Source organism: Thalassophryne amazonica, chromosome 15 (genome assembly GCF_902500255.1).
Source record: "Thalassophryne amazonica chromosome 15, fThaAma1.1, whole genome shotgun sequence".
Lineage (NCBI taxonomy): Eukaryota > Metazoa > Chordata > Actinopteri > Batrachoidiformes > Batrachoididae > Thalassophryne > Thalassophryne amazonica.
The window spans coordinates 42,240,675-42,254,385 of NC_047117.1; the positions used below are offsets into that span (position 1 = coordinate 42,240,675).

Consider the following 13,711-nt stretch of genomic DNA (forward strand, 5'->3'; position numbering starts at 1 on the left):
AAGCTTACAAAACGTAAAACTGGTCAAAATCCATGTTATTTTTTGCCTCTTATTAACTAAAAACGGACTACAGAAGATATCTTTCTAGCCCAACTGGGCTATAGTTTTATTTAACTCATAACTGGAGCTATAAGACACGTGACTTCTCTGGCTCAGTCACTGGTGCAACACACAAAACAGTCCGTGTGGACAACAATTCCCATTGATACAATTATAATCATGATTTGGTACAAAAGCAATCTCCACGAAAAGCTTTGTCTTTGAGGTGCAAAGATGGGTGGCCTCCAGGTTGTCAATAAATGTGTCAGAAAGTTATTAAAATGTTTAAAAACAGTCTTCCTCAAAGAAAGATTGGAAGGAATTTGCATATTTTCCCCACAACAGTACATATAATTAAACAGTTCAAGAACACTGGAGGAATTTCAGTGCATAAAGGGTGTAACCAGATTTAACTAATTTGCAGTTTAAACTTTGGCCACACACGGCGGCAACATAAGATGTAGCAAGTTTTAATGTTTAATAATTATTAAGATCCAAAATTGGAGTGGGGCTCACCAGCGGGGAGGCAGGGTAAACCCTGGACAGGATGCCAGTCTGTCACAGGGCCACATATAGATAAACAAACACATGCACATACACCTACAGACAATTTAATGTTTCCATTTCACCTAACCTGCATGACTTTGGATGTGGGAGGAAGCCGGAGCACCTGGAGGGAACCCACGCAAACATGGGGAGAAAATGCAAACTCCACACAGAAAGGCCACAGGTGGGAATTGAACCCATGACCTTCTCGCTGTGAGACAACAGTGCTAACCAGTAAGCTACCTTGCTGCAACAGACTGGTGTCCTGTACAGAGTGAACCCTGCCTTATACCCTATTACTGCTGGGATAGGGCCCCCGTGACCCATAACTGGAGCAAGCGGTTGAAGATGAGTGAGTAGGTGATTTATTAATCTTTAGTATTGAAATGTCCTCCTTATGGGGACCAAGGTAAGTCACAAATCATCAGTAAAGACCATATTTAAATGGACTGATATTTAATTACCTCAAAGTTGTAAGGGCACCACCTATTTTAAGCATAGGTACTTTAATTTAAACATTAACCATTAATCAATCAGTAATCGTTAAGATCTAATCTAAAAGTTAATCGTTAATAAGATCAAATCTAAAAGTCGTAACTTCTGTGATACGACTGACCAACACTGTTTCCACCTGAACACACTAAAACCACTGCAGGGACATTTATTTACAAATATACAAGAGATGAAGAGATTACTGGCATTTTGAGGATATGAACAATGATTAAATATGGGAACATTTTGTTACTCATGAGATGTTGAAAGTTAAAGCAGTGAAAGAAATTAAAGGAATTAAATAAATAAATCTGATTAGAATTTAGTGATGAATTTTGGGTTGCCAATTATTATGATTAAGAAAAAATATCAAACAAATCTGTATGGAGCCACCTTATACTACTTAACAAAGCCCTGCTGAACCTTTGAGTCATTTAACTGGTATTTTGAAGAAGATAACGATCCGATCAGCTTCTGTCGTTGATGGGCTGTTTTCAGCCTGAGCTTGCCTGGTTCTGGGGTTGAACCGCTGGTTGTGATACCACATGTGGTTTTTGCTTGGTTTGCCAGCAGGACCCTCAGTTGGTTCCAGTTGACCAAAGGATTATGGATTAGGTGTTTCTTAAAATTGGTACTCCGGTGTCCTCAAAAACTTGTCGGACCGGATTAAAAGGCTTTGTAAACTTAGAAAAAGTTAAAGGCTTGAAAGCAATGTTGTAAAGTTACAGGAAAAAGGAAAAACATTTTTTTCTGTAAATTCGCTGTTATTCTGAAAAACTCCATGAGGAAGTTGTCTGTAAAAGTGAAAAACGTGACAAGCCTTAAGAAGGCTGGTGCATTGCTATCAAAAGTTGCAAAAGAAATGAACAAAGAAGCCACGTGGTAGCTTTTAGCAAAGTTCAGGCTAGGCCACCTGGGACCTATTCAGCCATGAAGAAAAACAAATAAAGCACAAAAGGGAGTTAAGAGGTTGCAAGCAGATCAGAGAAAGCACCTTAGTATAGTTTCACCAAGGGGCAGAGGAAGTCAGAGAGGCTTCAAATACTTAAAGCCATTCAATCTATTGACATACACTTGCTGACAGGGGTGTTTCAGGAGACATCCCCAAGTGGACCCGGTGAACGAGAATTAATGTACTTTATTGGGATTAATTCTGAATTAGGCCAGGTTCAAGGACAAGGGTGCAAGCCTAACATGAACACCCATGATCTCCAATCCCTCAATAGCTGATATAACCACATGGGCAAGGGATTAACTTGAGAATCCTTTGTCAAGTAGAGTTACAGTCACAAATTCCACATAAAACTTTACTGTGCAAAAAGAAGGTTAATATTAATTTTGTCCAGAAGTGGCATCAATCTCTCTTGGCTTGAAGGCATCTGGGGTGAAACATCACACAGTGGAAATGGGTGTTGTGTTCAAACAAATCATTGTTCACCAACGTCACTCACTAATCACTCATCTTCAACCGCTTATCCGGGATCGGGTCGCGGGGGCAACAGCTCCTGCAGGGGACCCCAGACTTCCCTTTCCCGGTGTTCCAGTTTATCTTCCCTACTGGATATCTTCCTGCCGGGGGGAAGATATCACCCCCAACCCTGGATACCTTCCCCACCCCCTGCACAGCAAGTCTGCTGCAGCATTATCACACATTTCATCCTACCCAGATTTAACACATATCTATTTGTCTGACTCCTCTTTTGTGTAAATTCTCTCAATTCACATATATAATGTTGTCCCTGCTCAAGGATTATTTGACTTCCCCACTTATGATTGGGTAGGAGGTAAGATATCCTGACCTGGATATATTCCCCCACCCCTGAAAAGCAAGTCTGCTGGGGAGGTGATGGTCTAGTGGTTAAGGTGTTGGGCTTGACACCAGAAGATCCCCAGTTCAAATCCCAGCCTGACCAGAAAATCAGTAAGGGCCCTTGGCCAAGGTCTTTAATCCCCTATTGCTCCCGGTGTGCAGTGAGCGGCTTGTATGGCAGCACCCTGACATCGGGGTGAATGTGAGGCATTATTTGTAAAGCGCTTTGAGTGTCTGATGCAGATGTGAAGCGCTATATAAATGCAGTCCATTTTTACCATTTCATCTTACCCAGATTTATACATGTCTGTATATTTGGAAGGGGAATTTAAAGATAATTCAGAATAGGAAATATTACTATTGTAGATAGATATAGATACAAAGAATACCAATATCGTTCACCGGCAATCAAACTGTTGTTCATCTGGGACCATTAAAATGGTAAATGGACTGCATTTATATAGCACTTTTCCATCTGCATCAGACGCTCAAAGCGCTTTACAATTATGCCTCACATTCACCCCGATGTCAGGGTGCTGCCATACAAGGCGCTCACTACACACCGGGAGCAATAGGGGATTAAAGGCCTTGCCCAAGGGCCCTTAGTGATTTTCCAGTCAGGCGGAACCCATGATCTTCTGGACTCAAGCCCAACACCTTAACCACTAGACCATCACATCCATGAAGTTTAAAGGTTGCTCCTGACTGGGCCTTATCAAAGTTTGGGTAAGCTTTAATCAATGCTGCCCTCTAGGAATGTTACCTTTCAGGAGTGGGGGAGGGGGAAGATTTTTGGTGGGGGGTAATCCTACAAGGGAGAAGATATACTGTTACACTGGGCCACATTGACCACCTATGACTGGGGGATCCTGAGGCATTCCCAGGGAATTGTGGAGATATGATCTCTCCACCTAGTCCTGGGTCTTCCCCGGGGTCTCCTCCCAGATGAACGTGCCTGGAACACCTCCCAAGGGAGACGCCCAGGGGGCATCCTTACCAGATGCCCGGACTACCTCATCTGGTTCCTTTCAACGTGAAGGAGCAGCGGCTCTACTCCGAGCTCTCCACGGATGACCGAGCTCTCACCCTATCTCTAAGGAAGACACCAGCCACCCTCCTAAGGAAGCCCATTTCAGGCACTTGTACCTGTGATCTAGTTTTTTTTCGATCATAACCCAACTCTCATGACCATAGGTGAAAGTAGGAACGAAGATTGACCAGCAACATCAGCAACAAGCCCAAATGCCAGGGTCTGTCATGGTATGGGGTTGTGTCAGTTGCTGTTGCAAAGGTAGTATGAATTCATGTGATGGCAGCATTGATACAGAAAAATCCATCAACATATGCTGCCTTCGACATTCAACATTTTTCAGGGATGTTCATACATTTTTCAACAAGACAATGCAAAAGCACATTCTGCACATTCTCACTCTTGTTTTTAAATCATGTCACATGGTTCAAGACAGTAACATCCTTAAGCTCTGAACTTGGCCTCATTTATGGGCAAGTGTGAGCTTCACACATTAGTTCATCATGGTTGCAGACATTGCACTTTCGGTGACAGTGAAAATGGGGCTTGGTGGTCCATCCTTTTCTCCCAAAAGTAACTTTCTGTTGGTTAAGCTAACTATTTAAAAATAAGTGTAAATAGGAATATTTCACACTCAGTTGACATATTCTGAGGAGACAGTCATTAGGAGAATGCACTATTACTTTTTCATTAAACAGTAAGGATGGAGTCATTTATTTTCTTGCGTTTCTTTGTGCATTCTCACATTGACTTTGACCACAACCAGAAGACCATAAGATGTTGTGTCTCATGTAAAAATGCATACCATAGCTACAGGCCAGTGGCTGAAATACGAGGAAGACATCAAAATCACTTCTGAAAAGTATTTTTTCTGTACTCATCAAAACCTTTATTAATTGATTAACCCCAAATGGCAATATTAACTGTACAATACTTTCATAAGAAAAGAAAACAAAAGAAACAAAAATGAAGGAAAGCAATGAAAATAAAAGGAAAGAAAAGGGATTCACATAGGGTACTCACATCTGAGAAACTAAGTTGTCAAACTATTAAAAAGCTGCAACAACTAAACAAAGAACATCCTAAACTGATAATTAGTCCAGATGGTTTCTAAGTAGGGGACTTCTGTTGGCCTTATGGTGAGCAAACATGACAAGATTTCTATATTTTATACACATTTTGAATGCAGAATTGGGCAGTCTCTAGCTGTGTATACTGTATATTGCGCGGTAGGAGCAGCTGTTCCCATAAGTGGTCAAATCCTGTGATATCATGCCCTATTGCATCATCTTTCAGTGATTGTTATATCTTCAATTTCTTTCTTACATACTTACCCACTTTCTTTCTTTCTTACATACTTACCGAGTTTCTTTCTTTCTTTCAGTGAGTCAATATGAAGAACAAGTGCAACGTGAATGTTGTTTGGAAGGAATTAAAGACTCTCCTTTGTCCTATGACTGTGAGACTCGCAGCGAGTACATCAATGATGGTGAAACCTGCATTGAGGCCTTCGTGCACTGCTGCAAGGAAACAGAAAGTCAGAGAGCTGAGATAAGGCAGAATAGCCTCCAACTTGCTCGCAGTAAGAAATGGGATGATTCAGTAAGAAAAGGGCCCCATCACACTTAACATGAATCAGTGCGAATGAGGCCGAATCAACCCAAATGGAAAAAAGGACCAGAATTCAAACCACAGCCGTACGGGACAGACATTCGTACAACCGTGTACAAATGCCGTATGAATACCCAGAATGTGTTTCGAAGCCACCTCAAATGATTCGCCCACATTCGGAGTGCAGCAGCTACGGAATCCAGGTCTGCTACCCAGAGTGCAGGTTGAATGCGGTCGCCCTCTCTCTCTCTCTGTCTCACCCACCAAGGAATCAGCTGTTTGGTGCGAGCGCACATGCAGGAAATCAATCAGTATGAGTGCACACATGCAGCTGAGTGCACATGTTCCAGACTCACCACACAAGGCTGTTTGGTCAGCTGTCCTGGCCACACCCACAGTCTAGTGTGGATGAAGCAGCCACACACATGTGCAGCACTTGGATTAATTTTTATACTGGCCAGACTGAAATTCGCAGGAGGCCATGAGATCACCGGAGTCCTGTAAAAAGCATCGGTCGCCTCTAACTTCTCATGGATCCGGCCATGGTGCCAACTATGTTGCTGTATTACGTTACTGATCCATATGTGTTGATTACTGACACATATCTGTCAAAAAGGGGAAGAAATAAAACATAACAATGATTAAGTGCATGCCCACCTGCGCTAGGTGCACCGAGCAGGTCCATTTTCAGCCATTCCAAAGGTAACAATTTATTCTGTTCACTGTGATGGCTTGGTAATACAGTTGCACATCCTTCAAATGTGTTACTGTGATATGATCACTGGGTTGGATATGATGCATATTACAGCTGTGACAGCCCGTTCGGCCGTGTGTGGTGAGGCATGGCTCTGAAATGCACTGACTCACTCCACAGTTCACCTGTCCAGGCTGTTACAGATACGTGGGCTTGCCCTCTCATGGGTTACATAATGTATTTGAATGATGATGACCATCATAGCTGTAAAACCGACATCACTGTGTAAAAGATCTTACCGTGTGAACTCAGGAACACTTCAGAAAACCATTGTCAGTTAACAGAGTTTGTCACTACATCTACAAGTGCAAGTTAAAACTCTACCATGCAAAGCGAAAGCCATACATCAACAACATCCAGAAATGCCACCGCCTTCTCTGGGCCCATGCTCATTTTAAATGGACAGACACAAAGTGGAAAAGTGTGCTGTGGTCTGATGAGTCCACATTTGAAATTGTTTTTGGAAATCATGGATGTTGTGTCCTCCAGACAAAAAAGGAAAAAGACCATCCAGATTATTACCAGTGCAAAGTTCAAAAGCCAGCATCTGTGATGGTATGGGGGTGTGTTAGTGCCCATGGCATGAGCAACTTACATATCTGTGATGGCACCATTAATGCTGAAAGGTACATCCAGGTTTTGGAGCAACACATGCTGCCATCCAAGCAACATCTTTTTCAGGAACGTCCCTGCTTATTTCAGCAAGACAATGCCAAGCCACATTCTGCACATGTTACAACAGTGTGGCTTCATAGTAAAAGAGTACGGGTACTAGACTGGCCTGCCTGCAGTCCAGACCTGTTGCCCATTGAAAATGTGTGGCGCATTATGATGTGCAAAATATGACAACGGAGACCCCGGACTGTTGCACAACTGCAGTCATACATCAAGCAAAAATGGGAAAGAATTCCATCTACAATGCTTCAACAATTAGTGTTGTCAGGGCGGGCGGGAGCCCATCACCAGGAGCGGCTGGACCTGCAATACAGACTCCCAAACTAGGCTTAGGTGTGGAGGAAATCATGGTCTTTAATTCAGGCTTGGGTTTGGTACACAAGTGATCAGTCAGCGCAGCAGAGGTACAAACAGGGTCAGGCTGAGATGCAGTCATGCACGAGCAGGGTTCAGAGGCACAAGCAAACACCGACATCTGGGATGAAGCGAGAGACATGGTCGAAAAATACAGAGCAAGGTCCAGAACACGGCAAGACAAAAATCAGGACTGTGAATGGGTGCTGGAAAGTGTACGAAGACAACAATCTGGCGGTGTGCTGTGAGACTGTAAGGGCTTAAGTAACAGGTGCTGTGAACCATGTGCATGTGCAGACTAATTAGGTAACAAGGTGCAGGTGTGGAGGGAAGATTCCAGAAAGGGGGCGTGGTTAGTAGACAAAGATCAAACACTGTGCAAGACAGTGAGGGAGGACAACACAAGGTGGAATGAAGAAAAGACAAAGATTTGTGAACAGGTGTCAAGAGTGTGATTAAATGAAAACACAAAGCAGACAGAGTTAAAGTGAGAGACAGGGACACATGGCAGGTGCAGAGAGAACTTAATCAACTGACTGTGAGAGATGAAGACAGGAATGCAGGTGCAAAGCGCGCGAGTGAAACTAACGATACAGGTTCAGTGAACACAATCAAATATGAGTGAGGGAGAAAGACATGATGGAAGGTGCAGGGGTGTGGAGTGGAAACAAATGGCAAAAAACAGAACAGAGCTAAAATGGAAATCAAGGGCAGAATATAATACAATGACAAACCAGGCATGAACATGAGAACTGAAAGAAAATATCACCAAGACAAAACTAAACTGGAACTGACTAAGAAACCAGAGTGGCTAAACAAATTTACAAATAAAACAGAGACTGTGAAAACAAAACCTGACAATAGAGAACCACCTATAACAGAACAGCAAAAATAGGCAGATGATAACTAAATGAAGAACCATAAAAACACAAACTGATTGAACACAACCAGAACGGAACTGAAACATGACTGAAGTATAAAAGTAACAAAGAAAGAAAGTAACAAAGCAAAAATAGAACACATGATGAAGGTAACAATTAATAAAACAAGGCTGGGGCAGAAGGAGCAGAACCAAATAGAGAGAGAAAATAAAGATCGAAGCCTGGAACTGGGCCGGGCATGACAAGTGTTCTCAGTTCCCAAACACTTACTGAGTGTTATTAGAATTAAAGGTAAGGTAACACAGTGTTACATACATACCACTGTCCCAGCTTTTTTGAAACGTGTTGCAAGCATCCATTTAAAAATTAGCAAATATTTGCACAAAAACAATGAAGTTTATCAGTTTAAACATTAAATATCTTGTCTTTGTGGTGTATTCAATTTAATATAGGTTGAAGAGGATTTGCAAATCATTGTATTCTGTTTTTATTTACATTTCACACAACATCCCAAATTCATTGGAATTGGGGTTGTATTATTACTCTGATCAGGTCTTTGTCTCCACTATCTGTGATTCTTTATTTTTTATTGTTTCTGAAGCTTTATTGTTTATTTCTCACTTCCACCTCCCAGTGGGAAGTTGTGTGTGTATTATCAAGTTCTCATGGGTGTTTGATCCCATCCAGAAGGCTGCCCCGCGTTAGCGCATGCACAGTGCCTGTGATCACGGTGTAACGTCCAGAATGAGCATAATATCACACATCCATTGTTAGTCCACCTCATGTGTCAGAGGATGTATCTGCATTATCATGTTGTCATGGCTGTTAGACCCATCCAAACGGCCGCAATGCACGTCAGTGCATCTCCGTCACGTGCTGATGTGCAGAGCCTGTGATCGCAGTCTAACGTCCAAAATGAGCATGATACCACACATCCATTGTCAGTCCACTTCTTGTGTCAGAGGATGTATCGCCGCACATGTTGGACACAATGATACAGGTACATTATCTGTCCTATAAGTGTCATTGTACCTGTAATCTCGAGCCTATTATGGATGTGACAGCCCATTCAGCTGTGTGCAGTGCGGCTCTGAGACACACGGACTGGCTGTGACACATGGTGTGACTGTGCAGTGTTCACTTCTAGTGCACATAACAGTTGCGTCCCTCAGACTTTGCACATTACAATATTTCCTTTGTGCCCCTGAGAACAGGATGCACAGGCGGTCTACCCCATTGGGGACACAAGTGAGACGTCCCGGCAGGATTTAGTGTACCTGATCCATTTTGAGGTTCCTTCGATTGCAATCAGAATGCTTCAGTTGCATTCAGACAGTGGTATCAGTTGATCACCAGCTGACATTTCTCCAGTTCTGTTGCAGCTCAACAGTGGTGTGCATGTCACTACATTCAACCTGGCTGTGCATGTCACTACATTCAGCCCAACTGTGTGGCATGCACCCTTGAATGCTGTACGAGGTTTTCAGATGGAGCTCAGCTTTGCCCACCTGTTGTTTGAATATCCATTTGTGCGGCATTCGGGCTCATTCGTGTTCTAGTGTGATGGGGAGTACAGTCGAGACATTCGTCCAGGAGTCGATGTGCTCGAACAATTCTTACAGCCCCTCGAATGTAGTCCGAATGCTTTAAATTGCGTAAGAATTAGTGAGCAAATATTATGACTGCAGTCAGATTGCAGTACTTCTGCAACTCTACCGCCGTTCGACTCATTTCCATCATGAGCCCAATATGAATGTGGAGTGCAGGAATGAGACAACTGCTGTAAGTATGCTGTCCAAAGTGTTTGAGTGCAGCTCGAATTTGCATGACTGTCGTTCAGATCGTCATTTATACGGCATTCAGGCTCATTCGTGCTGTAGTGTGATGTGGGTATAAACGGAGTCTTGCTCTGTCAAGAAAACAAACAGCTGTTGCCTCTAAATGAAAACCTTCATGTGCAACTGCAGGTGAGGAGGAGGACAGTTACATGGATAGTAATGAGATAGTTTCTCGCACCAAATTCCCTGAAAGTTGGCTGTGGTCGGATATCATTCTGCCTCCTTGTGATGATGTAAATCCTGACTGGTAAGGCAAAGTAAAACACTTCCAGGCAAAAACTTATTTTCAGCCTGGTTATAAATTAAACCATCAATAATCCTGACAAAAATAACAAAATATTTCTTTCAGTGAAACAACATCATTGGAGAAAAAGATCCCCTTGCAAGACTCAATTACAACTTGGCAGTTCACTGGAATTAGCTTGTCAAGAACCCATGGTGAGAATTCTGTTTCTGTGGTTAAAATGTTCTTTACATATATTTGAAGTCACTTAAGTTTAAATAAATAAATGGTAAATGGACTGCATTTATATAGTGCTTTTCCATCTGCATCAGACTTACAATTATGCCTCACATTCACCCCGATGTCAGGGTGCTGCCATAGCCTTTAATCCCCTATTGCTACACCAGGAACAATAGGGGATTAAAGGCCCTGCCCAAGGGCCCTTAGTGATTTTACAGTCAGGTGGGGATTTCACCCCATGATCTTCTGGACTCTAGCTCAACACCTTAACCATTAGACCATCACCTCTCCTAAGTTTATCTTGTACCTCTGAGCTCAAAATGGTCCCATTCTCCAGATCCCATTCTGGAGAATAGGATAAAACTTTCTTAATTCTCATCTGTATCTTGCCTCTTTTATTTCTCTTTTGTCATCAATCTATCCTCTTGTCTTGAAGGTATCTGTGTTGCTGATCCATTAGAGGTAATTGTTTGGAAGGGATTCTTCATTGATCTCAAACTACCCTACTCTGCTGTGTATGGAGAGCAGGTGGAAGTGAAGGCAGTACTCCACAATTATAACCCCGATCCTTTGACTGTAAGTTGGTTACTCTGCTCTTATTTTGTAGGACATTCTTACACACCTCTGTAGTGGATATAACTTATACAGAAAATTGAATTAGGGGTCCAAGTCGAATGAGGGCTAGGAGCAGTAGTTGCAAAGCATTGCTGTTCCCAATCCCAGCAGGGCTGGGAATCCTGTTGTTTTCATTCTGTTTTTTATATTTTGCTGTTTAGGGGTGCAAGCCTGGCAGGGCCCAGCAGGGCTGGGAACCCCATTTTTTTTAGGATTTTAATTTCACAGGCCCAAGCCTGATGAGGGCTGGGAGCAGTGGTTGCAAAAAGCCACAGAAAACACGGGAATAAAGCAAAAAATTATGGAGCAAAAGCCATGAGGAGGAGAAGCTAAGCAAGTTAAAACCAAGAGGCAGTAAAAAGACAGAGCAAACAACAACACATATTCACACATGGGAAAAGCAAAAACAAAGCAAGAGACATTTCTTTGTTTCAGGGCTCTTTTAAAGGGGATTTGCACATGGCCATAAACTAATCTCACTTGACCAGAAATTATTTGAAGAACCGACCACATTAGATAAAATAAAATGATGTTATTATACCTTCAGAGAAAGTCATAGAGCGACATAGAAAGTCTTTAAAATTTTGTGAAACATTTGATATTCATTATGTCGTGGATTTAAATAATTTGCTGTTTAAACTTTGGCCACACACTACGGCAACATAAGATGTAGCAAGTTTAAGTAATAATTATTAAGATCCAAAATTGTAAGGGGCCTCACCAGTAGGGCATCAAAATAATGAACAACTTTAAGATTTAATAATTATTGGGCGGACCAAAAATGTAATGAATTTGAATATCATGATTTATTAATCTTAAATATTGAAAGGTCGTCCATATGGGGAGACCAAGGTAAGTCGCGCCTCATTAGTAAAGCAATATTTAATTGGAATGATATTTAATTGCCTTGAAATTATTAGGGGCACCACCTATTTTAAGCATATGTACTTTAATTTAAACATAAATCATTAATCAATAATCACTAATCATTAATCTAAACTCATTATTCAATAATCAATCAGTCGCTAATCTAAGAGTCACAATTTATATGATACAATTGACCAACACTGTTTCCACCTGAACACACTAAAACCACTGCAGGGACATTTACATACATTTGTTTACAAATATTCAACAGATGAACAGGTTATTTTGAGGGCATTTTGAGGATATGAACAATGATTAAATATGGGAACATTTTGTTACTCATGAGATGTTGAAAGTTAAAGCAGTGAAAGAAATTAAAGGAATTAAATAAATAAATCTGATTGGAATTTAGTGATGGGTGGGTTGCCAATTATTATGATTAAGAAAAATTATCAAACAAATATTTATGAAGCCATCTCGTACCACTTAACAAAGCCCTGTTGAACCTTTGATGAGTCATTTAGCTGGTCTATTGAAGATGATAACGATCCGATCAGCTTCTGTCGTCGATGGGCCGGTTTCAGCCTGAGCTTGCCTGGTTATTGGGTTGAAACGCTGGTTTTCACGAGTGATACCAGAAGTGGTTTTGGCTTGGTTTGCCGGCAGGACTCTGAGTTGGTTCGAGTTGACCCTGTCAGGTTTTGGTTTGTGCTCTGTTTTATTGTACGTTTTGTCTTATTTTTGGGTGTTGTCGGTTTTTTACCTGTTGCTTTCTGCTTGGGTTCTCTCTGTCTTTCTCTTGGTGGTGGCCGTTTCCCTTTGTCTGACCACACCCCAGTTCTAGTCGCTTCCCCTCACACCTGTCCTTGATTTGCAGCTCATCACTTGCGTGTATTTAGGACTCTCTTTGTGCTCTGGTCCTTCGCCAGATCGATGTGCCATGAGCCTTCTTTCCAGCCTTTTCTTGTATCTTTGCCTTGCTTTGTTTTGCCTCATTGTGTTTTTGGCCACCTGCTTGCTTTTTTTGACCACGTCTCTAGCCTGATGATTGTTATACTTCTGCTCTTGTCTGATTGCTTTGCCGTGTACTGACCCCAACTAACCAACCCAGTAAAAGAGTTTAGCCTACAGAGCTGTGAGTTTGTGTTCTGCATTTGTGTCCTGCCAGTTGTCTACACCAAGCCTGATAGACCCAAGGATTACAGATTAGGTGTTTGTTAAAAATGGTACTCTGGTGTCCTCAAAAACTTGTGGAACTGGATTAAAAGTCTTTGTAAAGTAAGAAAAAGTTAAAGGTGATAGAGAGAGGTTGAATGGGGCATTAATCCTTGTTCTGTGATGTGATATGTAGCCCCAAAAAATTGGTTGGGTCTGTAATGGCTCAGAACCTTCCTAAAAGGCTCTCTGAAACAGCTATGTTGCTATGCTGGGGTTAGGATGCCTCATTTGCCTTTAATGGCGTCATTTCAGAGCTTATTTGGCAACCTCATTATGAAATGCAAGTAGGTGGCGCTGATCGGTTGCCGTTGTTTGATTGGCTGCCTTTGCTCTCACTGAAAAGAAAGCATTATTTATTTATTTTCATTGCTTTTATATTTTCTATTGTGTTTCTATTCAGGTTCTTTTTGCCTCTTTCTCTAAAATTGTATATAATAATCATTAGATTATTAATATATAAACAAAAATAAATTTGAGAAATATTACAATTTGAAAACAAATGCACCCGAACGTGATGA

At 41.7% G+C, this 13,711-nt stretch overlaps 1 protein-coding gene across 1 annotated transcript in view; it reads left to right on the forward strand.

Moving 5' to 3' along the window:
- Positions 1–13,711, forward strand: part of LOC117526580 (complement C3-like) — a gene marked incomplete at its 5' end in the record, with an annotated part of 127,466 nt that overhangs the window by 65,404 nt on the left and 48,351 nt on the right. Inside the window, 4 exons of the mRNA XM_034188639.1 lie at positions 5,302–5,499; positions 10,160–10,277; positions 10,380–10,468; positions 10,930–11,069. Coding sequence (XP_034044530.1) covers positions 5,302–5,499; positions 10,160–10,277; positions 10,380–10,468; positions 10,930–11,069 — 545 coding nt within the window. The remainder of the gene's footprint in view (positions 1–5,301; positions 5,500–10,159; positions 10,278–10,379; positions 10,469–10,929; positions 11,070–13,711) is intronic.